General features: G+C 41.8%; 1 protein-coding gene across 5 annotated transcripts in view; it reads left to right on the forward strand.

Moving 5' to 3' along the window:
- Positions 1–10,310: 10,310 nt before the first annotated feature.
- MAP3K20 (mitogen-activated protein kinase kinase kinase 20) overlaps positions 10,311–27,431 on the forward strand; it is a 124,724-nt gene continuing 107,603 nt past the window's right edge. Inside the window, exons 1-2 of one of the 5 annotated variants that reach the window (XM_043505300.1) lie at positions 10,311–10,485; positions 17,872–18,061. In XM_043505300.1, the coding sequence (XP_043361235.1) occupies positions 17,903–18,061 (159 nt within the window). In that variant the 5' untranslated portion in view covers positions 10,311–10,485; positions 17,872–17,902. Of the gene's footprint in view, positions 10,545–17,404; positions 17,714–17,871; positions 18,062–27,431 lie in introns of those variants that run through there. The other 4 variants (XM_038422262.2, XM_038422263.2, XM_038422259.2 and 1 more) reach the window with 4 other exon arrangements.

The raw sequence follows: 27,431 nt of genomic DNA on the forward strand, positions 1-27,431 counted from the left end.
ATCTCAAACCAATACAATTAACAATTAACAAAACACACATGGAAATGTCAAGGATAAAGGTGATGGTAATCATATGAGCATCCTGACAGACAATAATCTGCTTTTTTTTTTTTTTTTTGCTTCTGTCCCTAACCACAATCTTTCAGCCTCTCATGGTTTCCTCATTACACCACCACTTCTTATTTTTAAAACAATTCATTCTGCAGAGGTTTGTTTGGCCATTGAGATGAATCTGCCACCTGCATTTGCTGCCCCTGCTGTTTTTCATTGTCAGTGACTGGGTGAAAATGTGGGTTACTTCTGTCTGCATAGGAGCACTGTCAGAAGCGTTCTGGAGATGTCCTTGAGAAATATAGCCAGTGTCCTCCTTGGTTTTCTGTTATTGTCTTCTGCTCCCTAAGGAGTGACCCTCAGGTCCTGATATCTTGGCAGATTGCTGGTCACCTCTGTTCTCTCCCACTTGTAATGGGGGGAAGCTGTCATTCCTGTCTAGTGTTTCTTCTGTTCTAATTTTCTCGCATATAGCTCTCCTGTATCTACTCAAGGTTAATTGTCTTTGATTCCAGAAGCTGGCTAGATGCTGGCACTATGTTTTCTGCCCAATAGTCTCTGAATTGGTAGTCCTAATAAAGCATTATGAGCTGGATTATAATATATTCTAACTGCTAAATACGGATATGATGGAACTTTCTGAAAAACCTGATTCTTTGCTTTTACTGACTTTTCTGCTCACCTATTTGAAAGTACATGGTAAAGGATTGTATGCAGTGTTGTTGTAGTCATGTCAGTCCCAGCACACTAGAGAGACAATGCGGGTGAGATCATATTGCCTAGATAGAAAGGATAAACATGTTATTCACAATATTTAAAATATTAAATATACAGCATCTCTGCTCTCTCAGAGCATGAGTTTCATGTGATCTGCATGTGCTATTAGCTCTGGTTTATCCAGTGCAGCACAATATAATTCTTGATCATTTATTTTCCGGTGGTGTCACCAAACCCACCAACAATATCTCAGTTTCGATGATCTAGCTTAAGCTACAGCCAAGTAGCCCTCATCCAGGTCACAGTGTCCTATAGACACTGGATCATTCATTTCATTGCCCTGGCAAGGTTGGATATGATAGAGCAGGGTAGGGTATCAGCAGCATAGTAAAGACACTGTAACTCATGTGTACATGCTGACTTTCCCAGCAGTCTCATATACATATAGAACTCATGAGTTTAGGATCTTGATGGGATGTAGACTCAGAAGGATCAGGGTAATCACTGAGCTGCACCATAAGAACTATGCTTCACTCTTGCCCCCACATATGTGAGTTTGCTCATCACTGTTTTGTTTTTCTTATTGACTCCAGATAAATAAAATATCCTGGATAAAGGATATTTTTATATGTGAAATAATTGTAATTCATAATCACCTGATTCACCTCTTGAGTATGCAGTATATTTCTTTAATTCATTTCAATACCATACTGCTCTGTGAATCAGTTTGATGAACAATGAATGTATATGATTCCATGTGATGTTGTACATCTCTTTATGGTTCATCTCGGTTTTTTTTAATGTATTGTAATAATACATCATGCCTTTCAGCCCAAAAGATCAGGAAACATTTCACAAAATGTATATATTCATGGATTTTAAGACCAGAAGCAACCATTATGATCAACTAGTCTAACCCCCTGCATGGCACAGGCTATAGAACCTCGACCAGCAATTTCTGCATCAAGCCTGTGTATACAGAGCACCACTGAAATGCAGCTACCTCTGGAATGTAAGGCATCAACCAGGCAGACAAGTCACACAGCTCACTGAGCAACAAGGAGAGGAAGCCCAGGATGTCTCAGGAAAGACTGGCTTTTATACAAAAGGGATGTGGGCTTTTTCATGTCTACACAGAGCGGGCAGAAGCTAGGTATCTCATTCAGGACACATTAACATATATCACACAAAGTAATAGAACTCATTGCATGAAATCCAATTTACCTTTTGCCAGAGAATGAAGGGCTAAGCAAGTCTGTCCATCTATCATGTTAGGACTTTATACTGCTGCCTGTCACTGTAGTACCTCAGCTCCTTCCATTTAAAATCACTAGCAATAGGGAAGTCTCTAGGGGACTTCTTAGTCTCTGGATATGTCTACACCAGGGGTAACCAACCTGAGCTTGAGAAGGAGCCAAAATTTACCAGTGTAATTGTCAAAGAGCCATAATAATACATCAGCAGCCCGCATTAGCTCCACTCCCCCGCCAGCTCCCAGCGCCTCCTGCCCACCAGCAGCCTTACCGATCAGTGCCTCTCCCTCCCTCCCTCCACCTCCTGATCAGCTGTTTCATAGTGTGCAGGAGGCTCAGGGGCGGGAGAAGAGGAAAGAGGGCATGGCAGGCTCAGGGGCAGGGGCAGGAAGGGTGGAGTGGGGGCAGGGCCTGTGGCAGAACCAGGGGTTGAGCAGTGAGCACCCCCTGGCACACTGGAAAGTTGGCACCTGTAGCTCCAGCCCCAGTGTCGGTGCCTATACAAGGAGCCGCATGTGGCTCCGGAGCCACAGGTTGGCACCCCTGGTCTACACTGTAACGTAGGACCAGGGTTAGTGGGACTTGAGTCCATGGACTCTGGGTTTGAAGTCCAGGTCTTGAGCATCTATGCAGTCATTGGTGACCCTCGGTTAAGAATTTTTGAGCCCAGGCACCACACCAGGTTCCAGCATCACATTGCATATGAAGACCTGAGTCCAACCAATCATATTCCAGACAATCTAGCATCTTCCCAAAATTTGGCTGCTCTAGCCCTTTGTGGTGCAGTGTGGGAAAACTTGACCTCACACAGCTCAGCAAGCTGTCGCAGCACGTCACATATCCTGCTGAGCCATCATTTTATCTGCCCTCTCCCAGCAACCAGAGCCAGCAACATGGAGAAGCCACCAGCTGAAAAATTTCTCTTGCTTGGTCTTTCGCTCCTGTTTCAGGGAACAGACTGAGCTTCCATGAGATGCTGATAGACATTTTGGCAGCATTTTCTGACTCTCAGAAGGCAGCTGACAGTACTAATGATGGAGCAGGAGGAGGAGGACAATACAGACATGGAAGACTCAAACTGCCTGATGCAGCTTCAGTATAGCCGCGGATGCTGCCTATGCAGACCGACACTTCTGGAGCAGGGCCAGAAGTGCAGACTGGTGGGATCACATCATCATGCAGACCTGCGATGATGAGCAATGGGTCTAGAACTTTCACATGAAAAGTACATTTCTGGAATTTTGTGAGCAGCTTGCCCCAACCCTCCAGCATAGTGGCACATGTGTGAGGGCAGCCATATTGGTCCAGAAGCACATGGCTATAACCAATTCGAAACTGGCTACTCTAGATGGCTACAGGTCCATTGCTAACCAGCTTGGTGTTGGAAAGTAAACTGTGGGTGAAATGGTGATGGAGATTTCTGAAGCGATCAGCCTTTTACCTGGTAGTGGGCATAAATAATATTCCTGAAGTAATTGCTGGTTTTCTACACTGTGTCAGGGTCATTGATGGGGCTCGTGCCCATAGTTTGCCCTCCTCAGAGAGAAAATGAGTACATTAACCAAGGGTACTGCTCCATTGTTATGCAGGCCCTTGTGGACCACAGAGCCAATTTATGAACACCAGTGCAGGCTGCACTACAAAGGTTCATGATGCCAGGGTTTTCCGCTGATCAAGAATCTACCTTCATGGCAGGCTGGAGTTACTGTCCCTACCATTATTCTGGGGGACTGTAATGGGATGTACCAACCCCACACTGATGAGATGAGGGTTAAAGCGCTGCTTTGGGCCCGAGATCACACCCCCTCACCTCTGTTAGGCATGCTTCCCGTGGAGGAAGCATTTAATAGGGAGCCACTCAGCTCCGTATCATCTGACTGCAGAGGAGAGCAGTCAGGTGCAGCAGCCTCCTGCCAGGAAGCCATCAGGACCAAGCCTCATAGCCAAGCCACTGGAAGCCTGTTGACTGCAGGAGCTGAAGGTGACAACTTGCCATTGCCAGTGGAGGAGACTCAGGGCATGGATCAGCAGGAAATAGGAGGGATTCCAAGACCAGTCCAAGATGCCACTGGAGGGACTGGAACAAGGGTAGAAAGTGACCTAAAGAGCATGTTTAGGGGTATCAGGCCCTATGCCCGGTACAAGGGCTACAGCTTTGAAGGGCCCTGGGTCAGAATCTGGTAGAGTAGGGTGGGTCTGGGTTCCCCTACCATCCCTCTTACTCTCACCAGTGGGCGACGCTACTCTGAACTATTGCTGCTAGGCAAGATGGCCTCTGGTCTCTCACCAATGGGTGACACTACCCTGAACTGTAGCTGCTAGATGGAGCAGCTTTGGACTCTAGTCAGTAGGTGACACTACCTCGAGCTGTAACAGCCAGAGAAATCGACCCTTGGACTCTCACCATTAGGCATCATGCCTCAGAGTACTGCCACCAGATAGCACTGCCAGCCCGGAGCACACAGCCAACCCCCAACAAGGACCCCATGTAACACGTTTTGCCTTGGCTTATGAAACCATATAGTGATCTCAGAAGGTCTGGCAAAAGAAGTCTTAATAAAATGGTGGCTGAATGTATGTTTGGCAGATTGAAATCCCACTGGTTCTGTCTACAGATTAGTTTGGATTCTGGTGTTATCAAGGCTGTTCGCATTATTGTGGTTTGCTTGCTCATCACAATCTTTGTGAAGCCAAAGGTGAACCATTTGTCCCTGAATGGACCTATGACAGTAATGGATTGCTGAACCAGTACACTCAACCCTAAAGTTCACTGAGCATCGCTGGAGCAGAATGCACATGGGCAAAAGAAATCAGGGATATTCTGTGTTCCCACATTATGGACTTGTATGGGTCGATGGAAAAGGGAGAATAGTAAGTTAGAATGTTTCTGTACAGAATTTCTGTACAGCAATGCCTGCAGTAAATGAGGTATTGTCACATACAATGAAATTATAGCACCTTAGAGACTAACAAATTTATTTGAGCATAAGCTTTCGTGAGCTACAGCTCACTTCATTGGATGCATCTGTCACTGTACACAGTAAATGTGGGGGGTATTGATTGTAATGAATTTTTATTTTGGATGACGTGACTCAATGTAATGTGGGGTGGAACTGTGCATTTACATTATTGATTGATATACATGGATGCATTGAGAAATTGTGTTTGGATACAATTACCTGGTATTTATCTTTAGTATTCAAAATACACATTTATAAGATGCCATGTAGTGATGGCAATATTCTTCCTTAATAAAATAAAAGCCTTTATTTATATTACAAAAATAACAATATTAAAGTATTGCCAGGCACGCCAGCTGTCACTAGAACACCAAATAATAAATCAACACCACAACCAGTAATAAAACCAAGTGCATAAACCAAACATTGAACAATGCAAACAGTGCCATCAAAAAAATCCCCTAATTTTGTGTGTCCCCTGGCATGTTCTCCTTTCCCTTTCTTGTGTGTTTAGTTCAAACTACCTGCTGCTGCATGGGTGTAGAGGCCTGTCAGGAGGTGGCGGACCACAAGAGGGAGGGGGTCTGCACAGGAGTATGGAGGCAGACACAAGAGTCGCCATGGGAGTGGATGTCTACTGGGGGTAAATTTGTCCTCTCCAGCTGCTGTTACATCCCAGTCTTCTAACCATGGAATTGTCCAAAGCATTCCTGGTGTGCACTGCATGGTACCGTGGAGGGGACGCAGGCTGGGGTATGGACGAAGCAGGAGCCTGCACTATTCCAGACATTACTGAAAGCAGCCACTCAAACAGTTCTTTCTGCTGTACTGTCTTCCTCCCTCAAGCGATATTCTTGTTCCAGGAACTGTGATGCAGGTGTCTGTTCCCAAGCTGCAATTCTATCCTCAAGCTCTACAGCCTGCTGGTACCTTTCTACTTGCCTCTCCACTTGCCTTCCCATTTGCTGTGCCTCCTCCTCTCTTTGGAATTGTACCTGCTTGTTGACCCCTTCCAGAATGTCAATCATAGGTTCAACATGGATACACCTCCTTTTGGATCGGTCTGTGACAGTACAGAGACCCAGTGTGCTGGAGTGTGTGAGAGCTGACGAGGTACAACAGCCAGCAGAGGTAGAGGTTCCTACAAGTGGACATAAGACAGAACATTATTGTCTCAGTGATTTATAAATGGTTCAGTGCATGAGCACAAAAAACTTAAAATCCTTGTGGAATCTCAAGGACAAAAATGATAGTTTAAAGCTGATTTTCAATATATTATGAGAGGAATACTTCAGATCCTAGAAGCTCCATGGACACAACTGGGTTAATTGCAGAGAAAAGAGTACACAGAGAATGGTAAGTTAAAAATAGCAGGTTTAAAAAAAATATTGCAGACCACCCTGGACTATGAGGGAAGGGAGGTGGCCATGGCATACTAGATAAGTTGTCTTTATCATTTCAGGCACTCCACATTTTGGAGGAATGACAATTCTTGTGGTTCCTGAAGGGCAAAGAGATTTTATTCCAAGCTTTTGGTGGCAAGCCAGCCATTTATGCCATCAAAATAGTCAAACTTAAGGTGACTGAACAGTACACATGCAAGTGGAATGAGCTGATCAGCTATGAAGGTAGCCCTGGAAAATATGCCCTTCCCTGAAATGTGACTATCTATCTGGAGTTCCTGCTATAGGAAAAGTTTGCAGTTATCAGCACCCAGGATTGGGCAAAATTCATGGGGCAATCAACAGGATGCTGTGTTAGCATCTGCATGGATTTCTGTCTCCCCATGGCTTTTGATACAATCTTTTATGACTGCATGCAAGCACACATGCTAATACAGACTTGTAAAGAACTCCACAGCCATACCACCACCATCCCCAGCACATTTCTGGACAGCATACAACTCCCCAGCCATATTTTGGACAAATGATTTGTCACATTATAGACTACATTTAGCTTACATGGACTGTGTTTGTAAATGGACTACATTTCAATCTCCTGCCAGCTGTTTGCTGGCGGCTTGTTACATTGCTGTGTTAGTAGGGAGTGGTGTACTAGCAGGGAAGGCAATATGAGGCTCTTATTTTTAACACTCTGGCACATCTTAGCAAGAATGTGCAAGTTTCTAATAAAGTTCTGTCCCTTCCATTTCTGCTGTCAGTTCTGTTGCAGGCTGCTCCTTGGGTGGGGCTCAGCACCTTTGATCAGGCCTTTTGTGACTCACCTAAAGTTCCACAGGAAGTCTGAGGCAAACCAAGGACTGGAATACAGAACTCCGGAATCCTAGTCCCATGCCTTAATGGCACACCTTCCTTCCCTCTGGTACGCTCACACCCACTTAATGCAATTCCTGACTGGAAACAATTTTCTTTGCTTCAAATTATTTGCAATAAAGTTTCCCATTTATTGTTCATTGAGAAAAACTATGTTTTTCTGAGCCAAACAGCACGTGCAGACAGCTGACCCAATGTGTATGTTCATTTCTATGCTTTGTGTAGAGAGGAAATAAGGAGGCTGAATGCAATGTAAGCTATAACTGTAAAACAAATGTTACCTATAGCTTCTCTGTAGCATTCAGTCCATAGTATAAGGTGTTTTTTACACATGTGCAGCTGCTGTACAGGAAAGTGAAAATTGATAATATGAATAAGTTATAAACTTGAATAAGAGGAACATGATCTTCATTCACAACCTTAAGTGTTTTCAGCTCAGTTTCCTCTTATTTAACATTTATATCAATGAAAGGATAAAATGTCCTGGCCAGAGGGATGGATAATAGATGTGCTTGACTGCATAGAAATAAAAAATCTGCCATACTGTGTTAGACCATGATCCATCTTGCCCAGTATCTTGTCTCTGACAGTGGCCCATGGCAGAGTTTCAGAAAGAGTGTACAGAACAAAGCAATTATAGAGGGATCCATAGTAAGGATTGCCCTGAGATGGGATGACATTCCTGACCATCTTAGCTAATAGTCATTGATTGACTTATCCTCCATTAATTTATCCAGTTCTTTTTTGAACCTAGTTATACTTTTAGCAATCACAACATCCCGTGGCAAAGAGTTCCACAGGTTAGTTGTGTATTGTGTAAAAAAAGTACTTTTTTTATTAGACTTGCTGCCTATTAATTTCATTGGATGGTCCCTCGTTTTTCTATTGTAGGAAAGGGAACACAGACACTTTTCTATTCACTTTTTTACACCATTCATGATTTATAGACCTGTCATATCACCTCTTAGTTGTCTCATTTCTAAAATAAATAATCCTCATATTTTTAGTCTCTCCTCAGATGGACACCATTTAATACTCTGGATCATATTGTCAGAACCATGTCCAGTTCCACTATCTTGATTCTGAGATGGGATAACCAGAATTGGACACAGTATTCAAGGTGAGGGCACACCATAGGTTTAGATAGTGGCATTTTATTTTCTATTTTATTTTCTATCCCTTTTCTAACATAATGTTAGCATTTTGACTGCAGCTGCACACTGAGTGGAACTTTTCGGAAAACTATCTATTGTGACTCCAAGATCTTTTTTGAGTGGGAACAGCTAATTTAGAAACCATCATTATATATGTATAATTGGGATTATTTTTTCAAATGTGCATTAATTTGCATTTATCAACACTGAATTTCATCTGCCATTTTATTGCCCAGTCATCCACTTTTGTGAGATCTCCCTGGTAACTCCTCCCTGTCTGCTTTGGATTAATTATCATGAATAATTTTGTATCATCTGCAAGCTTTGCCATTTCACTGTTGACCCCCTTTTCCAGATCATTAGGAAATATATTGAACAGCCAGAGCCGGCTCTAGGTTTTTTGCCAACCCAAGCAAAAAATTTGCTGCTCCAAGCTTCGAGAGCGCAACTGCCCAAGCAGGAAAAAAAAAAGGATGGCCAGAATACTGCCCCTGGAATTGTGCCACCCCAAGCATGTGCTTGCTTTGCTGGTGCCTAAAGCCGGTCCTGTGAACAGCACAGGTCCCACTACAGATCCTTGGGAGACCCGACTACTCACCTCTCTCCATTGTGAAAACTGATTGTTTATTCCTACCCTTTGTTTCCTATCTTTCAACCTGTTACTGATCCATTAGAGCAGTACTTCTCAAGCTATCTGATGTGGACGACCGGCAATTCTTTTTTCCAATGTGCGTGCGCAGACTGGCAGCTGATGGCTCTTGGACTGGACCACCACTTTGAGTAGCACTGCATTAGAGGACCTTCTATCTTGTCCGATGGCCCTTTAGTTTCTGTAAGAGCCTTTTGTGAGGACTTTATCAAAGACTTTCTGAAAATTCAAGTTCAGTATATCACCTGGATCACTGTTATTCACATGCTAGTTGACTCTCACAAATATTTCTGATAAGATTGGTGAGGCCCAATTTCCCTTTACAAAGCCATCTTGACTCTTCCTCCATTCTGATCATTTTGTTCTTTACTATAGGTTCTATAAGTTTCCCCAGTACTGAAGTTATGCTGACTGGCCCGTAACTGACAGGATCTCCTCTGGAGTCCTTTTTAAAAATTCAGTGTTACATTAGCTATGATCCAGTGATCTGGTACAGAGGCTGATTTCGGTGCTAGGTTACATACTACAGTTAAAAGAAAAGGAGTACCCGTGGCACCTTAGAGACTAACAAATTGGTTAGTCTCTAAGGTGCCACGGGTACTCCTTTTCTTTTTGCGAATACAGACTAACACGGCTGCTACTCTGAAACCATACTACAGTTAGTAGTTCTGCTATTTCATATTTGCGTTGGGGGTGAATTCCATCTGGCCCTGGTCTCTTATTTTCTTTGGCTCATCAATTTGTTCTAAAACTTCTACTATTTGGGACCGTACTTCCCATTTGTGACCCAAAAATAATACCTCTGATGTGGGTATCTGCCCTGTGCAGCCTTTTAGTAGAGTCCGATGAAGGGGCTGGTCGGCCTAGAGGACTGCTTTAGCACCTTTGCTGTCCACACTGCCTGTTTGGCAGGCGTCCTGCCTCTGATGGACTTTAAAGCAAAGTCACTGTTAGTTTTTGCGTCTTCAACACATCGCTTCTCAACTTCTTCCTGCGCTTGTACAGGTTACTTGCGAGACTGCGGGTTCCCTACTGCCCTCAGCTCTATTTAACTCCGGGAAAATAGAAAACAAGGCTCAAGTCTGGGACAGCTTCGACACTTCCCCGTCCTGTTACGTGGCCGTATCCTGCATGTGGAGGATTCTCTCTCGCCCCCATTTTGTCTCTGCCCCACAGTTCGGCGTCTCTCATTTCACGGCGGGGCGGGGGGGTTGGCTGCTTAGCTCCTCGCTTGAGGGCCTTCGCGGTGTGACAGGCGCGGTGCCCGGGCCCCCTGCCCGCTGGGGCAGCGCGCTGGGTGGTGCCGGCCGGCCGGCCGCGCGGAGGCGGGGGGGGGGTAGCTGCCTCCGGCACACCAACCGGAAGCGTGGGAGACACCCAGCCGGCAGACGCGGTCACGCCGGTTCCAGCCTCCCCGCAAGCGCCCAGGCGAGCTGTTGGCGGCTGGCTGCGCCCGGGCACCGCCGGCCCGGGCTCCCGGGGGGAAGGTAGGGAGAGGAGAGCGCTGCGGGCTGCTCCCGGCAGGGGGCCGGAGCCGTGCGCTCGCTCGCTCGCTCGCTGGCGGCGGGGAGCCCCCTGGCCGCGGCACCTTCCACGGATCCGCCCGGGACGCTCGGCGGGCCTCCGGGCACAGCCGCCCCTCGGGAGCCAGCTCCCTCACCCGCTCGGGGTCGCGCTGCGGCTTCGCCGCGCCAGCGGAGGGCTGGGGTCAAGCTGCCTCAGTTCCGCCCCTGGGGTTGCGGCTTTGTCCCGAGCCCACCTTTCCCCTGGGGAGGGCCCGGGGGCGGGAGAGCGCTGCCCTGGAGGGTTTGTGGCTCTAGCCCAGCCCATGCCAGGAACGAACAAAACTCCAGCCCTGCTCTCCCGTAACTTTCAGCCTTGGCAGTCAGAGCGAGGGAGGCCAGAGCTACGCTCCCCCTGCAAGCCTGGCCTTTCAGTCACACACACTTAACTTTCGTACGATTGCTTCCTTCTGACTGGCCGCTGGTCCTGCTTCTGATCTCGGTTGCACCGTGTAAATCTGTGCAACGCCACTGCCCTCTGATTTCAACTGATACCGCAGTTCTGCACAAGGGTGCCGTTTGTCATTTGCTCTTTCCTCTCCTTGTTCCGACATGCCCTCCCCCTCTAAGCCGTAGCAACTTTGAAAGGCCTTGGAGATATTTTAGTATGCCAGTATGTGACCTGACCTTTCCTCCTTGGAGCTGAGTCCTCGGCTCAGCATCCAGAGGAGGCCAATTTCTTTGAAAAACAAAAACCTTGCATTTGGTTTTGCTTTTGGTGAGGGCACATATATAGTTCCCCAGAACTGAATTAAAGTGTAATGGCTTACCTTGTAAGTGTTAGGTCCTATTAATGTTTTGTGAGTGAGAGAGAGAGAATGTGTGCTAGCATACATTGATATAACAAACAATTCAGAATAAGAAATTCGCCTTTAAAAATAGTAACATTTTATTTCTGATTATATGTAGAACTTGGACAGTTAACATTTAACAAAGAGAAAGTTCTCCTTTTTTCTCCTCTTTTAAAATGAGATTTCAAGTGAATTCATTTTATATACACATACTAAATACATTGAACACGCGCTGCCTTTTCCTTGCATTTTGCACTCCCTCAGTTTGAACACTTGAACTTAACCTTCCTTCCCTCCCCCTTTCACAGCAAAGCAATATATTCGTCCTGTCTTTTTGTTTCTGTGCTGTGGTATTTCTACATCTGTAATGTTTCTTGCCTCGAATATGACTTTATTTTTATATTTCTTCCATAAACCCTCCATCCAGCATGGTTCTTGTAGAGATTCAGTGGTTAACCATCAGTATGCAATGGATATTTAATTTTTTAATTCAGAAGCAGAACTAATTTGGATTAACTGGGATAGATGTAGCTCGGTGAGGTGGTGATTTGGAAACATCTTTAGGGCCCAGTCCTGCATGGTTGAATTTAGTTGGAATAGGATCAGACTTCTTGAGACTAATGAAGCTAAACAAATTAAGACCCTGACAAAATATGTAGACATTGATCCTGGAATCAGATATGCTGATGCCTGTGTGGAGGCCCATAGCTCCACAGATCTGACTGCAGAATCAAAGCCTTGTATTGTAAACTCCTTAACCATCTTGTGTACATTGGTGAATACGCTGTTGGGAAATAATAGTGTAAAGTAACTAAAATGGTGCAAGTGATTTAGTATCTCCTGAGTGTATATTTTCTATTTAAAATGAAACATGAAGAGTCTTAAATCTCCACATTCAATGCAATATAGATCTAAAATAGAATAGTTCTGAATCATTTAAACTGAGCACTAAATTGTGCAATCATTCTCTAAAACTAACAGATATATAAACTTAGAAATGTTACAGAGGTTTTATAATTCCTTAGTTTTCAGACACATGAGATGGTAGAACTATAATTAATCGTGATAAAGGTGTGCACAGTGTTGATTTTGTCTTAATTTATTGTAAGAATTAGAGGAAGATTAGCAAAATGTTTATTTTAGAACATTGCATGGAATTTACGTCTTATCCTTTTAATTTTTATCATAAACAATGGGGTGATGACTCTGTTTTATATACAAAGATTCTCTGCATTATTTATTTCTTTATGTAATGCCCAGGTTAACAGATTATCACAGTGATTCCTTGCCCCTTTTCCAGTCAGACAAGGCAATGGACAACTTCTTTTTTATGTTTTTATTTTAATTTTTAAATTTTGCTATTGAATGGAATAAATTTGACTTCTTTTAGGACTAGAGACAGTATCAGAATACAAAAGCTTGAGGATGGTCTAAAAATGGATGGCCAAAGATCTTGAAAGCCAAGGAACTGTTTTGCCAAATAAGGAAACTTGGCACATGCTACTGTGTATTTTAAGCTAGTACAAATGTAGTCCTACATTATTGGCAAAATGTTGGCAGCGTGTGACCCCAAAAAAGCACTGAAAACTACTTTGACCATGTTACAAAATCAGAAAGTGCGGTGAGGGAGTGAATAATTTAGTAGCTCCCTATGATAATTTGTAATGGGATTGCTAGAAGTAATCCAAACAATTGAACATTAAAATAGCTCCAGGGATGTGTGCAACAGGACAGATTCAGTACTCTGTTTTATAAATGCACAAAAATCTAACACCAGTATATTGGGACACAGACATATTGCGCAAATTGTGCTAATCCTGTTCCTTTTTTTTTGTGTCTCTTACATTTAAACCATCAGTGGCAACTCGATCTACAATATAAGTAGTAACTGATAAAATATTAGAGCCCTGTGCTTCCATATGCACATACTGAAGAGGGGAGTTCTGCCTCTGTAGCATTTCCCCATCCAACACATGCAAGCCCTTTTGCAGAGTTGGAGAGGACAGGGGAAGTGAGTGGGCTTCATCAGGTTCCATTCTCTAACAGTGAAACACACTGAGGCAGAATTAATTTGCACTGTTTTTTCCTATTCAGTGCTACAGGACTCCCTCGTTCATTAGAGAAGATCCAACTCCAGGAAACTTCTCTTTATAGGAGCTAGTGAGGCTCGATGACAGGGTGAAGACAGAGGGCATCTGGCAGGTGTCTTTCGTCTTCTGTGGATCCCACAAGATCCGTGTGTTAAGGGAACATGGGAGAGAGCAAACCACCCTTTGTGCTCCATTCCCAATGGAAGAATTTGGAGGAAATTCAGAGTTTCAAAACAGAGCTGTCTTTCATAGATTGGTTATTCCCACTTAGAAGTGAATGAGGACCATAGTTACATGTGGACATCAATGGCTAGCTATCAGATGGTGTTGAACATGCTGAGAATTTATTACTGTATTCAGCTGAGCATGCTGTTGCTGAACAATTTGGATACAAAGTGACATACAATAACAGACTGCTAGTCACTGAATTAAAATAGAAATCTAAAGTTCAATAGAATGTTCCTTAGATCCTCTTCTCTTTAGTGCAAAAGTCAACAATTTCTAAGATCGCTGCAGAAATTATTGTAAGGAGGGAAAAAAACCTTTCAAAAGAGAAGATGGCTTCAGTTCTTGGGTTGTATTGCTTCCAGCTCATGTTAACTGATAGAAATCAAAATTGAAGTTCAAAAAAGGAAAACTTTATTTTCATAAGGTGATAGGTTCTTTAGAAATACCTGAGAGAGAGAGAGAGAGAGTGAGTGACTGAATCATTGCTTCAAATACTTACAATTCACAGTATTACTGAGCTGCCACAGCTTCTCTTCATAGACAACAAAGCCAATTAACATAGTTTCCCCACCGCTATAGTACAATGACAGCTAGAATCATAGAACTGTGGGGAGTACAAAGTTTCAGGCTATTGTGGTAGTTCTTTTTGAAAGAAGCAAAACAGAAAACTGTTTCAATGAAAGATGCTCTTGTCTGAAAAGATCTGAAAATGCAGTGCTCAAGAGTAGAAGAGTGAAGCACTTGTTTTGGAGTAGAAGTATAAAAACTCAGTCTGGGGCCTAACGAACTATAAGAATTTTCTGTTGATCCACTGTATAAACCCAGATTTGGCACACAATTGTAAAGTATCTCTTAAAACACAAGTTAATTAATAACGGCATGTGTAATACTCATAGAAGTAACAGATACACCCAAACAATTGTTTTCTCCCACAAACAAAGGGATTAATCTTTCCAGTTGACGATTAGCGGTTTTATAGCTATATTGTAGATATGAAATAACAGTCAAATAGGTGTATTCTCTCATCCAGAAGAGGGTGACTGTGCATAACTCATGTTGGCATTAATTACAGATACCTGTGTTAATAGCAGTTACCTGTATACATCTCCCATGAGCTCATTGGAAAATATGTTTTGAAGAATGAAGTCTGAACCAGTGTGTCATCTTTAAAATGTATTAATGATATAGTCTGCCAGTGACTCAGATGTCTCTAGGCTTGTAGACAGTAGCAGATAAACTGTTTGCATTGGAAAGGAGTAAAGTTAGGGGGACATAAAAAAACTTTTAGAAATTTTCATTGATGGAGAAAGACCCATTGTGGATTTTGGGAATTAGTGAGTGAGTGAACAAAGGGGAAAAAAAAGCATCACAAAATGTACATTGTTCACTTATGTGACAACTGTGATTCAGTTTTATTTATCCTTTATGGTGTACTAGTAAATGTTGAGAGGTATATTTTGTCTAAATAACAAAATCTTAATAGCATAAGATCTTGCTGTGGGCTAGTAAATTTTTGAGAAGCTATGTGAGTAATTTATTCTGTGTGTATGGGGTTTGGAATCTGTAGGTTCTACAATAATTTAAAATAATTAGGTAGCTCTGACAGCTATTAATGCAAATGGTGAATACAGGAAATAAATTATCTGTTCCCCCAAGAGCATTTGCCCTTTCCTTTTGTTTCTGTTCCTTCTGTCATCTCCAGCTCAACCATTTTTCATCACCTGTTTACGATTCTCTGTCTAATTTATGATCCAATCCTATATATTTATGCATGCAAGTAACTTTACTGCAATTAATAATTCCATTGTCTATAGTGAGACTACTCAAGTGAGTGAAATTAAGTAGGTGCATCAGTGTTTGCAAGATTGTGGTTTTATGATGCAAGTCCTCAGGGTAGGGAGCTTGTCTTTTAATTTGTCTGTAAAGCACCATGTACACCTGTAGTACTGCATAAACAATAATAATTAGCTGTGAAAACTATTGAAGTGAAGAGCACAAATGGGCAGTTTCTGGCCACAAGGAAATAAGGGTCTGATGGCAAAGAAGCAGGAAAATAAAATTGAGTTTATTCAAAAAGAGGCTGAAATGTTGGGAAGGTTGACCAATCTCTGTTCCCAAAAGTTTTCTTTTTTAAATTTCATCTATATACAGCACAGTTTCAAAGGATTTGAACCACATAAGATTAATAAACACCAGAGTAAATGCAATAACAACAATAGACCTGCATAGGGAAGCAACCAAAAAAGGTTGCCACATAAATAAGAATCATCCCAGCTCAAACACACCAACAACAGTGCACTTCAGCTTAGAGAGTTTGGTAAGAAAAAGATCCATATTCCCTCCTTATGGTCTGGGAGACAAACTATGTTTGTCTCTAAATTCTGTGTCCTAAATTTGCCTCTCGAAAAAAATGCCTTCAACAAAAGTATTATGTTGTATCTTGCATCATCGACTAAATAGTCAACCAGTGCTTTCAGCCTTATAGGACTTTGTCAGTGGACAGTCAAAATGTTTAAAAATAAGCAAGAAAACCAAGAAGACATTGCAGGTAGTCCCAGGCAATGTTTAAAGAACCAGTTGCTGCTTCACATCTGGAGACCTGCAGTAACCAAATAGAAAAGGAGTACTTGTGGCACCTTAGAGACTAACACATTTATTAGAGCATAAGCTTTCGTGAGCTACAGCTCACTTCATCGGATGCATTTGGTGGAAAAAACCAAATAGTGACTGAAACTGGATTTCTAGTCAGCTGTAATCTAAAATCCATAGCACAGTTGCATTAAAATATTGGGGGGGGGGGGAACTATTATCATTTTTAGTATTACAGTAGAGCCTAGGAATCCCAATCTGTGATCTGGGCTCCTCTGTGCTTGGCGCCATTCAGACATGTAACCTAGAAGATAGTCCAGGCCTCAGACAGTACACAATGCTTAGATCCTGTGTTGATGAGTACTATAGAAAACATAAGGACTTGTTTAAACACAGAGTTGCACTGGTTTAACTCATGGTGTAATTTTAATTGGTGCAGAGGCTACCTGGACACACTTACTTTGGTTTAGCTGAAGTTAATTAGGAACTGGTTTAACCTAAACCAAAATAAACCACTCTTAAACTGAAATACAATTTTCCACAGAGGAATTAAACTGAGTTTAGATAAATCAGGGCAAATTAAATTGGTGCAAGTTTGTTAGACAAGCCTCTGACACATCATCTTATAGAAACCTTGCAAGAACTGCAGGATCCCACATGCTCGGCAGCGCTACTGAGGATCAAAACCTTTTTAGCTTACAACACTATAAAAAGAGATTCAAAATTAATCCAGAAATGTGATGGCTGTGAGTGATCAGCCACTCACTTAGGTGATGATAACATTTTTAAAAATCTGCTACAGCCATAGGATTTATCACTTATAATCTACTGGAAGGACATTCTGTTACTCTGACAACAAATATGGTATGATCTCTTAAAACTGTAAAATCCATTCTTGGCAGTATGCTCAGGATTTCACATATTATAACTGAGAAATTATTTTCCACTTATGCTTTGTTATAACATGCAAGCATAACTGAGTTACTTTGGGAAGAGATTTTTATTTTGGCCATCTTTTTCCACGTCTTTGACAAGTACTTCTACCTTTCTCAGTGTACGGAGAGTACATGGGCCTCAGGCTTACATTGCACTCTTGCCAGAATGTTCAGTTGCTTAGGCTATGTATATTTTGTGTGAAGTGATCACACAACATGGAGAGATTGCATGCTCCAGATTCCAGAACTCCTATGCAAGCTCCAGTTGAAAGTGCATTTCCCGTTTGTCAGTGTGCTTCATGTTAGGGGACCTGTTGACGCACTAGCCTTTTGCAGTGCTGCTCCAGTGTGTGCAGGAAACGTCACTAAATCCAAGGAAAATTTCTAACCATTTCTCTGCAAACAGCTGCTTCTCAGAGTCTGGACAAACTCTATAAAATGTTTGCATAGGCTATTGGCATGTGAGTTTCTTAACTTTATTTTCCCTTTGATCTGTTCAGTGGTTTTTGCTGTAACTTGTTTATGGCAATCGGTTTTTGCTTTATGATATCTAAAGCATGGTTAGGAGTGTAATAATTATGTGGAATAGACGTATTAATTAGACTTTTTCTCCTTACAGATTTTGTTGTGGTATATTTTGTCATTATGAGATGTCGTCTCTCAGTGCTTCATTTGTGCAAATTAAATTTGATGACTTGCAGTTCTTTGAAAGCTGTGGTGGAGGGAGTTTTGGGAGTGTTTATCGAGCCCGATGGATATCACAGGACAAAGAGGTGGCTGTAAAGAAGCTGCTCAAAATAGAGAAGGAGGTAAGAATTCACTTCTGGGTTTTTTTTCTATTATGAAACAAATTACTGTTAATAATATCTGAATGTTTTCCAATCTGTTCCTGATCAAGGAAGACCTCCTGGGGATTTTTTTGGTTGTTTAGTTATTTAAGCCAGATGAATGGTGGTGGTTAGAGTTTAAACATGCTGAGTGTCTTCTGCATCTGTCCCACAGGATTCTTCCTTCCCTGTTTTTTTTTTTTTTTTTTTTCCTGCTCTGCTCCCTCTTCCCCCTCTCAGAGCTCCCTTGCCATGGTGACACTCTGGAACAGGGCCGGATTAACGAAGGGGCTTTAGGGGCTGCAGCCCAGGGCCCCAGGCTAAGGGGGGCCCCACAAAAATAAATCCATAATTATATACAATTCAGTGGTCACCAACCTGTCGATCGCGATCGACTGGTCAATCCTGGAGCCTCTGCCTGTCGATCGCGATCTTCGGGCTGCTAAAAGTCCAGCAGCGCAGCACGGCTCAGGCGGCTGCCTGCATGCTATGGCCTCTCGGAAGTGGCCGGCTGCTGACACGTCTCTGTGGCCCCTGGTGGCGGGGGGGCAGGCGGGTCCACGCACTGCCTGTCCACCCCCAGCACCGGCTGGTTCCCGGCCAATGGGAGCTGCGGGGGCGGCGCTTGTGGGCACAGGCAGCACATGGAGACGCACTGTTCCCCTCCCCGCGGGGGCGCAAAGAGAGATGACAGCAGTCGGCTGCTTCCAGAGCGGCATGAGGCAACGGCAGGCTGGCAGCCTGCCTCAGCCCTGCCGGCCAGGAGCCACCTTGTGGTAAGCGCCTCCCGGCCGGAGCCACCATCTCTCACCCCCTCCTGCACCCCAACTCCGTGCCCCAGGTCAGAATCCTCTCCTGCACCAGACTCCTTCCCAGAGCCCGCATCCCTCACCCTCTCCTGCATCCCAACGCTCTGCTCCAGCCTGGAGCCCCCTCCTGCACCCAAACTCCCTCCCAGAAAGATATAACAGCTGTTCTAAGGTAAGGAGTAGGCTATTTTGAATTAACTATAATCTACATGTTTTAAGACTGAAATGTAACCACAGAACGGCTTTATGTAAATTAAAAGGCAAGTTTAGTATAGTGTTAATAGCCTCGATGCGATAATTGTGATCATTTTGTTTTAAATTGGGAAAAAGTCTTTTATCCAGGGGCCCCATAAAATCTAATAGCCTTGGGCCCACAGGAGAGTTAATCCGTCCCTGCTCTGGAGGAGAAGAGCAAGGTGCATCCTGTGGGCTACTCAGTCCCATTCAGTGCTGTTGGCCAAACAGATCACCAGATGGTAATAGGAAACAGTTGGACTCTCCTTTTGCCCTCTTAACCTTCTGGCCTTGGTCCTGCACCGTCCATGGTGTAGGTCTTCATAGAGTTAGCCCCAGCTTTTAATTGGGTGTTACCCCTAACTCTCCTCATGTCCACACAGTAAAACCTCACCCAGGTTCAATGGTGCTTTCAACTGATCTGGTTGGGGGTGCAAGTTATAGACTAAGTTCCACTTTCAGGCTCACTTAGCAGTGAGGACACAGTCCTAAATCACTCAAGTGCTAATAGTCCTCCAGTGCCTTCCCACAGTTCCTCCTCCCCCAACCCCAAAATGACCAGAAGGATGGACAAATTCTCCCATGATTCACTGGGAAAGAATCATAGACCAACTCAGCTTACTGCAGCACAAAGAACTATGGAATATACCTCCAGAAGCCCTGGTGACACACAGGGGGTGCAGCACCTGTGAGAATGCAGTAACTTGGATAGGGTTATGCAATGTAACTGCTCACACTCAGTCTAGGCTAATCTGGGCGTCAATCAGCTGGACTAACTCTGCAGTAAAATCTTATCCTTGTGGCAGGGAATTGTCGAATCCTTAGACGGCCTTTCCAGTTCTAAATCCTTCTGATTTTCACACAATATTCTTACTCCCCAGAATTGCAAAATGTGTTTTAGAGTCAGTTCTCAGTTAAAGAGGAAGAAAAAAGATTTTAAGGGTATTACATCTATTAAATATTCAGATGTGATGGTGTCTTGAATGTGACAGCATTTGGAGAGCATGATTGTTTTCCACTTCAGATGACAGTCCAAATTAAGATGTCAAATCTCCACATCTACTGTGGAGGTCAATGGGAGATATGGATGCTCAGTCCATTGAAATTCAGGATAGAAATTCAGTTTTTAATTTGTATTAATTTTTTTCATTAACTTTCTTAATTTTATTTAAAATAGAGCTGTGGGAGTAACTGATTTTTAAAGTGGTTTTTTTTTTTTTTTTTGGTTTACTGGCCATACCAAAAAATTGAATCAAAATTTCATTTCAAGTTGATCCATGACAAAAAAAAAATCTTCAGCAAACCAAAAATGTGGTGGTGGTTTTTAAAAATGTCTTCCAGATTAAATAAAACCTTTTAAAATTAATTCTTAAATAAAATTGAAGTAAAACTAAAACATGAAGTTGTACTGAATTAAAAAATCAAAATATTTCATTTTAAAAAGGCCAGAACAAAACATTTTGATTTTGGGAGATTTTGTTGTTTTTGTCAATTAAACCGTTTGGTGAGTTATCAAATTCACAAAATGTTTCAATTGACCCAAATCAGCATATTTTGGCAAAGAAAAGTTTTGTCTGAAGATCTCGCCCAATTCTAAAAAAGGTATATTTTATTAAAAAAAAAAAAACTTAAAAAAAATATTTTGCTTCCTGGCTAAGAACGGGGTTGCAAACCAACACAGATATTTGTGGTTGATTTAAAATTTGAAAAAACCCTGCTCTCTGGTAGCAATGGCAGATATCACTGTACAAACATGAATTGACAGCGTGTATCATGATTTGCTAATTATTTGATGCAAACTACTTAAAGTAACTGTTGACCGTGGTAACTATAGGCTGGTTAGCCTGACATCAATTCTGGACAAAATAGTGAAAAAGCTCCTATGGGATTCAATTAATAAAGGATTGGAACATAATTAATGCCTGTCAACGTAGTTTTATTGAAAATAGGTCTTGTCAAAAAAACCTGATGAGATTGTAAGTTTGGTTGATAAATGTAACTACATCGATGTAATAGACTTAGACTTTTGTGAGGCTTTTCTGATTTTAAAAAATTAAATGGATTAATAACTGGCTAACCGACAGATCTCAGAAAAATGATGGGCGATCATCATGGAATGTGAGTCTTTCTAGTTGGATTTTACAGGGATCAGTATTAATCCTGATGCTATTCAACATTTTTCATCAGTGATCTGGAAGTTAATATAAAATCATTGCTGATAAAATTTGCAGATGACATAAAGATTGGTGCTATGTTAAAAAAATGACAGGAAAGTCGTACAGAGTGATCTGGGTAGGATGGGCCCATTCAAACAAAATGTGTGGTGTTGCAGTCAAATGCAAAGTTATACATCTTTGAATGAGGAATGCTGGCTATAGATTACGGGACTGTATCCTAGAAAGCAGTGTCTCTGAGAAGGATTTAAAGGTCATAGTTGACAAGCAACTCAACATGAGTTCCCAGTGATGCTGTAGGGAAAAGGATGAATACAATCCTTGTATGTACAATAAAAGCTTTGTTATCTGGATTGTTGGGTGTATGGGGGATTCTGGTCAGTCAAAAATTCTAGTTAACTAAGAGGAAGGGAGTTTGGGTGCGGGAGGGGGCTCAGGGCAGGGGGTTGGTGTGCAGGAGGGCATGCGGGGCGCCATATCCAGGCGGCGCTCACCTCGGGTGGTTTTCCGCAAGCGGCGACATATCCCTGCTGCTCTGCATGCTGCCTCTGCCTGCAGGCTCTGCCCCCACAGCTCCCATTGGCTGTGGTTCCCAGCCAATGGGAGCTGCAGAGCCAGCACTCGGGGCAGGGCGGGGGCAGTGCACAGAGCCCCCGTGGCCTTTCCTCCACCTAGGAGCAACAGGGACATGTCGCCGCTTCTGGTGAGCCAGGAAGGGAGCCTGCTGGCCCCATGCCTACTGGATTGTAAACCAGACTTTCAATGAAGGTTAGAAATGCCAGTTTATAGAGCTTTCTGGTTGGTAAAGTGCCAGATAACACAGCTTTTACTGTATATCAGGAAAGTAGCGAGTAGGAATAGGGAAGTGGTTTTACTGCTGTATGTGGTATTGGTGAGATTGATACTGGAATATTGTATTCACTTCTGGTATTCAGATTTTAAAAAGAGCCACAAAAATGCTCAAGGGTTGGAGAAAATACCTTAGCTCGAGAGACTTTAACAGCTCAAAATCTGTTTAGCTTATCAAAAGAAAATTGAGAGGTGACTTGATTACAGTGTATAAGCACCATCACAGGGAGAAAATACCAGCTACTACAGGGCTCTTTAATCTATTGGAGAATGGCATAACAAGAATCAATGGTAGGAAGTCGGACATATTCAAACTGGAGAGTGAGGGTCACTGACCATTGGCAAGGGAAGTTGTGGATTCTCCTGGTTTTAATGTCTTCATGGATGCCTTTCTGGACGATGTGCTTTAGCCAATTATTATTATTATTAATTATTGCATTCACTACAGGGGTAATGGGTTAAAATTTAATGGCCTGAGATGTACAGGATGTCAGACTAAATGATCTAATGATCCCTTCTGGCCTCAAACTCTAAATCGTAGGGCTTATCTACAAAAATACTCAGAAAAATTAATCTGAATTAACTAAAGGTGTAATTTTAAAGTGGATTAGTTAATGTCCACATGAGTTAAGGGAGTTTATTTAGAATTAAAATGGCTTTAAGTCAGTTCAGCTTAATCCACTTCCAAAGTGGAGTCTGAATAAGAGCACTCTCACAAGGATTTAAGGCAGTTTAACCAATCCACTTTAAATTCACATCTTCTATTAACTTTTCTGAGTTCCCTGTGTAGACAAGCTCTGTGATAGTTAAGATTCTTTTAATATGTTGTTCAGTTTATCCAGAATTATGATTAAAAGCCATAATGATTCCCTGTAAATGTAACTGTCTTATCTTTCTGAATATAATCAAACAGCAACTTGTTATAACTGTAGCTCACGAAAACTTATGCTCTAATAAATTTGTTAGTCTCTAAGGTGCCACGGGTACTCCTTTTCTTTTTGTACAACAACTGTTATGTTGTTTAGTTGATATTTGGACAATCAGTGTTTTAGCCAAGAAACTAATTATTGCTGCTTATGGTATCTTTGGAAGTAAACATTTTGGTAAATTTCCTTTTAAACTCCATGATTGAGTCTCTTTTGTTTGTTTCATGTTCTCTGTGTGTGTATATCAATCTCCCCTCTGTTTTTTCCACCAAATGCATCCGATGAAGTGAGCTGTAGCTCTCAAAAGCTTATGCTCTAATAAATTTGTTAGTCTCTAAGGTGCCACAAGTACTCCTTTTCTTTTGTTTGTTAACTTCTGCCAGTGAACCAAAACAATTGATGAAAGAAAAAACCCACAGAAGCGTTTTGGGGGAGCTTTTTCATAAGTGTTTTGATTCCAATGGTTGAAGCCAGGTCAAAAGAGCTATGGTATTTTTCTCTTGAGTTATTTTGAGTTTAAAAAGAACAAAAAATAAAGCAAATAAATAAATAAAGCCATATAGTAAAGTTACAGTTTCTGTATCTGGTTTTCTTGATTAAAAATAAATATAAAATAAAGAGTAGTATGGTGTATGTGATTGTCAAGTGGGGTGAACTCTAGTTATACATATCTGAAGATAATGCCTACCCAAATGTGTACCTACATATCTTAATCAAATATGTATTCAGAGAAGCTTAGTTATGAACATATTAATAAGCATTTTTCAGTGTTAACTCATAGAGTTTCATTATAAGCCATAATTAAATAATTTTGAGAAATGGGAAGAGCTCTATCAGACACCAACTTCTTACAGACAGACAATAAAATACGACTTCATATAAGGGTGTGTATGTGTGTGAATGAGCATAGATAAATAGGCATATTGAGAAGAAGAAATATTCTACAAGGCCTTGATTTGAATACCAAAGCTGAAAGCTGCAAGACTTTGATTATGTAAACTGCATCTCAAATGATTATAAAATAGCAGCAGAAACAAAATTAAATTGCAGCTTTACTATTTAATCCAGAATACTGGGGGGTGGTTGGTTATAAATAGGGACCTGTTCTATGAGTTACTTTTCATAAACTAGTATTTAATGATTCAGATGAGTAGTATGATGTTTAAACTGTGTGCAGGAAAAATAGAATTCTTTCTTGTACTATAGGAATGTTGCTAGTCTCCCAGATGCATGCCTGTTGTTTTTGTGCATGGTCAAAATGAATTAACATCTGGGACCCTGATTTGACATCCATTTAAGGCCTTGTCTACACTGCCACTTTACAGCGCTGAAATTTTCTCGCTCAGGGTTGTGAAAAAATATCCCCCCGAGAGATGCAAGTTTCAGCGCTGTAAAGTGGTAGCGTAGACAGTGCATCGGTGCTGGGAGCGCCTCGTGGGGGTGGGGTTTTTTTGTTTTTTTTTGTTTTTTTACAGCGCTGGGAGAGTTGGTGCCGCAACTACACAGCCACATTAAAGCGCTGCTGCAGCAGTGCTTTAACGTTGGTCATGAAGACATGCCCCAAGTCAATCAGAGTTACATTGGGCCCTAAGGGTCTAATCCTACAAAGTGCTGCTAATCCTCAAATCATCCCTGGTCATTCAATAACCAGCACAGATTTTCACCTGATGGAAATGTTCAAATTCACTTATTGTTTTAGACACTGCCTCTTTACATTTTAACTGAGCAGCATCTGCTAACCAAAATCCCCTCTGTTGTGTTGTAGAACTGTGCAGTTCAGTCATTATTCATCGCAGGTCATGGATTACTATGGGGGTTTTGAGTAACTGTTCTCAGAAACTGTGAAGGTAATCAGAAATATATTTTTATATTTTAAAGTTGCTGAGATGCTGCAGCTCATTTCCATAAATACCTTTTTAACAGACTGTGATGATTACAGATATAACTGTTAGTGTTGGAAAAACTTAGTCTGAAATCCTATTTTTGTCAACCAGTAAACCAGCAAATAAAATAAAGAGCCTCTGCAAGTTACAGAGCTTTAACTAGCTCTTATGTGAAACTATTGGTGCACTACTCACGTTTTCTTGGTGGAATTTTGCCTGAAAAATGCTTTGATTTAATTTTAACATCACTATTCTTTAGCAGTACTTTGAAACCTTGCAAACTATCCTTACACTATTGATGGACAATAGCAATATGTCTGGTTTGTTTACTCAGTTTCTAGTATGTATACACATTAGTTTTTATAACAGGAATACTAACATACAAAAAGAATAATTCAATAATTCAGTTTTATGCAGCATACCAGTAGTAAGAAAACACAGCCATTATAGTATCCATCATAGGTGCTGATGGTGGTCTGTACAAGCTACAGTGTACACTCTGAGGGGAAGATTGGGAATTGTGGCTAAAAGGAAAGCAAATTAAACCAAACTATTACTGAAAAAGTATTTCTGGAGAACCATTGATTCACCAGCCTTACCACTTGTGAATCAAAAATGTTATTTTTGAGAGTGCTATTAATTCTCTGGATTTTATCCTGTCAGTCATGCCTGGATAATGTGTTTTAGTTTTGTTGAGCATCAAGCATAAAAACATGTTTTCACTAGATCTGATGCTGTTGTCTTTGAAGTCTGGCTACTCCCAATGGAAATGAATTTAATATTGTCAGGTTTTCCAGTTTAGATTAGTTTTTGCAAGGAGCTTATGCTGTTTTTTAAAACTGATTTATAAAAGTGCACTTGTTGCATGGTTTAAAAAAATGAAAAAAGACAATTTGTTTGCATTTTTATTTCATGATACACCTCCAAAGTGGGTCTCTCCCATAAATGCTGCCCACATATTTAACTTCCAAGCTAGAGGAGTTCAGTTTAATCACATGAATGTCACAAATGTTTGCAGTCTTGAAAGAGAGTATGTGGTAATGCTAAATCTGGGACACAAGAGTAGGAACTGCAAATGACTTTCGTGAGCAACAAAAGAAAAGCAACAGAGTAAAACAGAATAAAACAAACTGAAATCAATACTTAACTCAGTCAGGACTAAAAATAGAGGTGTTCTTTTTGCTTGCAGTTTATAGATATTAAAGATACTCGGTGGCGGTCTTGACTGGATTTCCTTTCTGGGAGGTTTATGTGATGAAGGGTTATTTTAATGTCATTTTATCAGCTCTTTGTAGGAACTGTTTTTCCCTTTCATCTCAGTATCTACAAATAATGCTTTTCTATAGACTGTTTCTTCTACTAAAACTTCTGATTTCAGAGTAGCAGCCGTGTTAGTCTGTATTCGCAAAAAGAAAAGGAGTACTGAAAAGGAGCTCAGCTGTAGCTCACGAAAGCTTATGCTCTAATAAATTTGTTAGTCTCTAAGGTGCCACCAGTACTCCTTTTCTTTTTGTAAAACTTCTGAGAATTTTCATTTTAATTCTTCTATTACATTTAAGAGGGGGGAAAAGGCCATCTTCTCGGTAACCAGCTCAGTTACGCTAATAGTGTCTACAATCATCCTTGCCTCCTGTTTCATTTGTCTTTTGTGAAAAAGAAATAATTTAAGACACTTAACCTGACTCTGAGGAGAATGGTGCTCTAGTCTGTTCTTGTTCTACCTCAGCCTCTGACTGGTGGCATTTGTTGGGCAGGGAACTCTGGCTACTACGCTGTCCACTTCAAACGTTCTAAAACGAATAATTGTGGCCGGGGGGGGAAATGTCTAGTAAGAACCTTTGGCCGTGCCTGTTGCTGAAGTTGGTCTTCCACTCTTTTCTCAAGGAGATTTTTATGGAGGGCTTAAATCCTGTAGGATTTCTGTGTTTGTTATTTTCTCTGGGGACTGTAGACAGAAGATAGTCTTGGATGATTCACTGAGCACAAGTGCTACTTAAGTCTTCAGAGTTATTGTTGTCACAACCAATATGATGCCAAAACACTATCGATATCTAGCAGAGACACTGTTGGAAGAGATGGTATGACCTCCTCAGAATAGGCTGATTGCTGGAAAAAATAGGCTTTATTTTTTCATTGTGTATGTATATGTTTTTTTTAACTATATCTTCTAATCCAGTGGTTTTCAAACTGTGGGTCACAACCCAGTACTGGGTCACAGAATGGAAAGCACTGGGTTGCCGTGACTGTGGTCAGCACTCCCAACTGGACCATTAAAAGTCCCACTGGAGGTGCTGCCCAGCTAAAGCAGGCTAGTTCCTACCTGTTCCGATACCACGCTGCAGGAAGCAGCCAGCAACAGGTCCGGTTCCTAGGCGGGGGGGGCCACGGGGCTCTGTGCGCTGCCCCTGCCCCGAGCACTGGCTCCACACTCCCATTGGCCGGTTCCCAGCCAATAGGAGCTGGAGGGCTCGGTGCCT

This window comes from Dermochelys coriacea, chromosome 11 (assembly GCF_009764565.3).
Source record: "Dermochelys coriacea isolate rDerCor1 chromosome 11, rDerCor1.pri.v4, whole genome shotgun sequence".
In the NCBI taxonomy this organism is placed as follows: Eukaryota; Metazoa; Chordata; order Testudines; family Dermochelyidae; genus Dermochelys; species Dermochelys coriacea.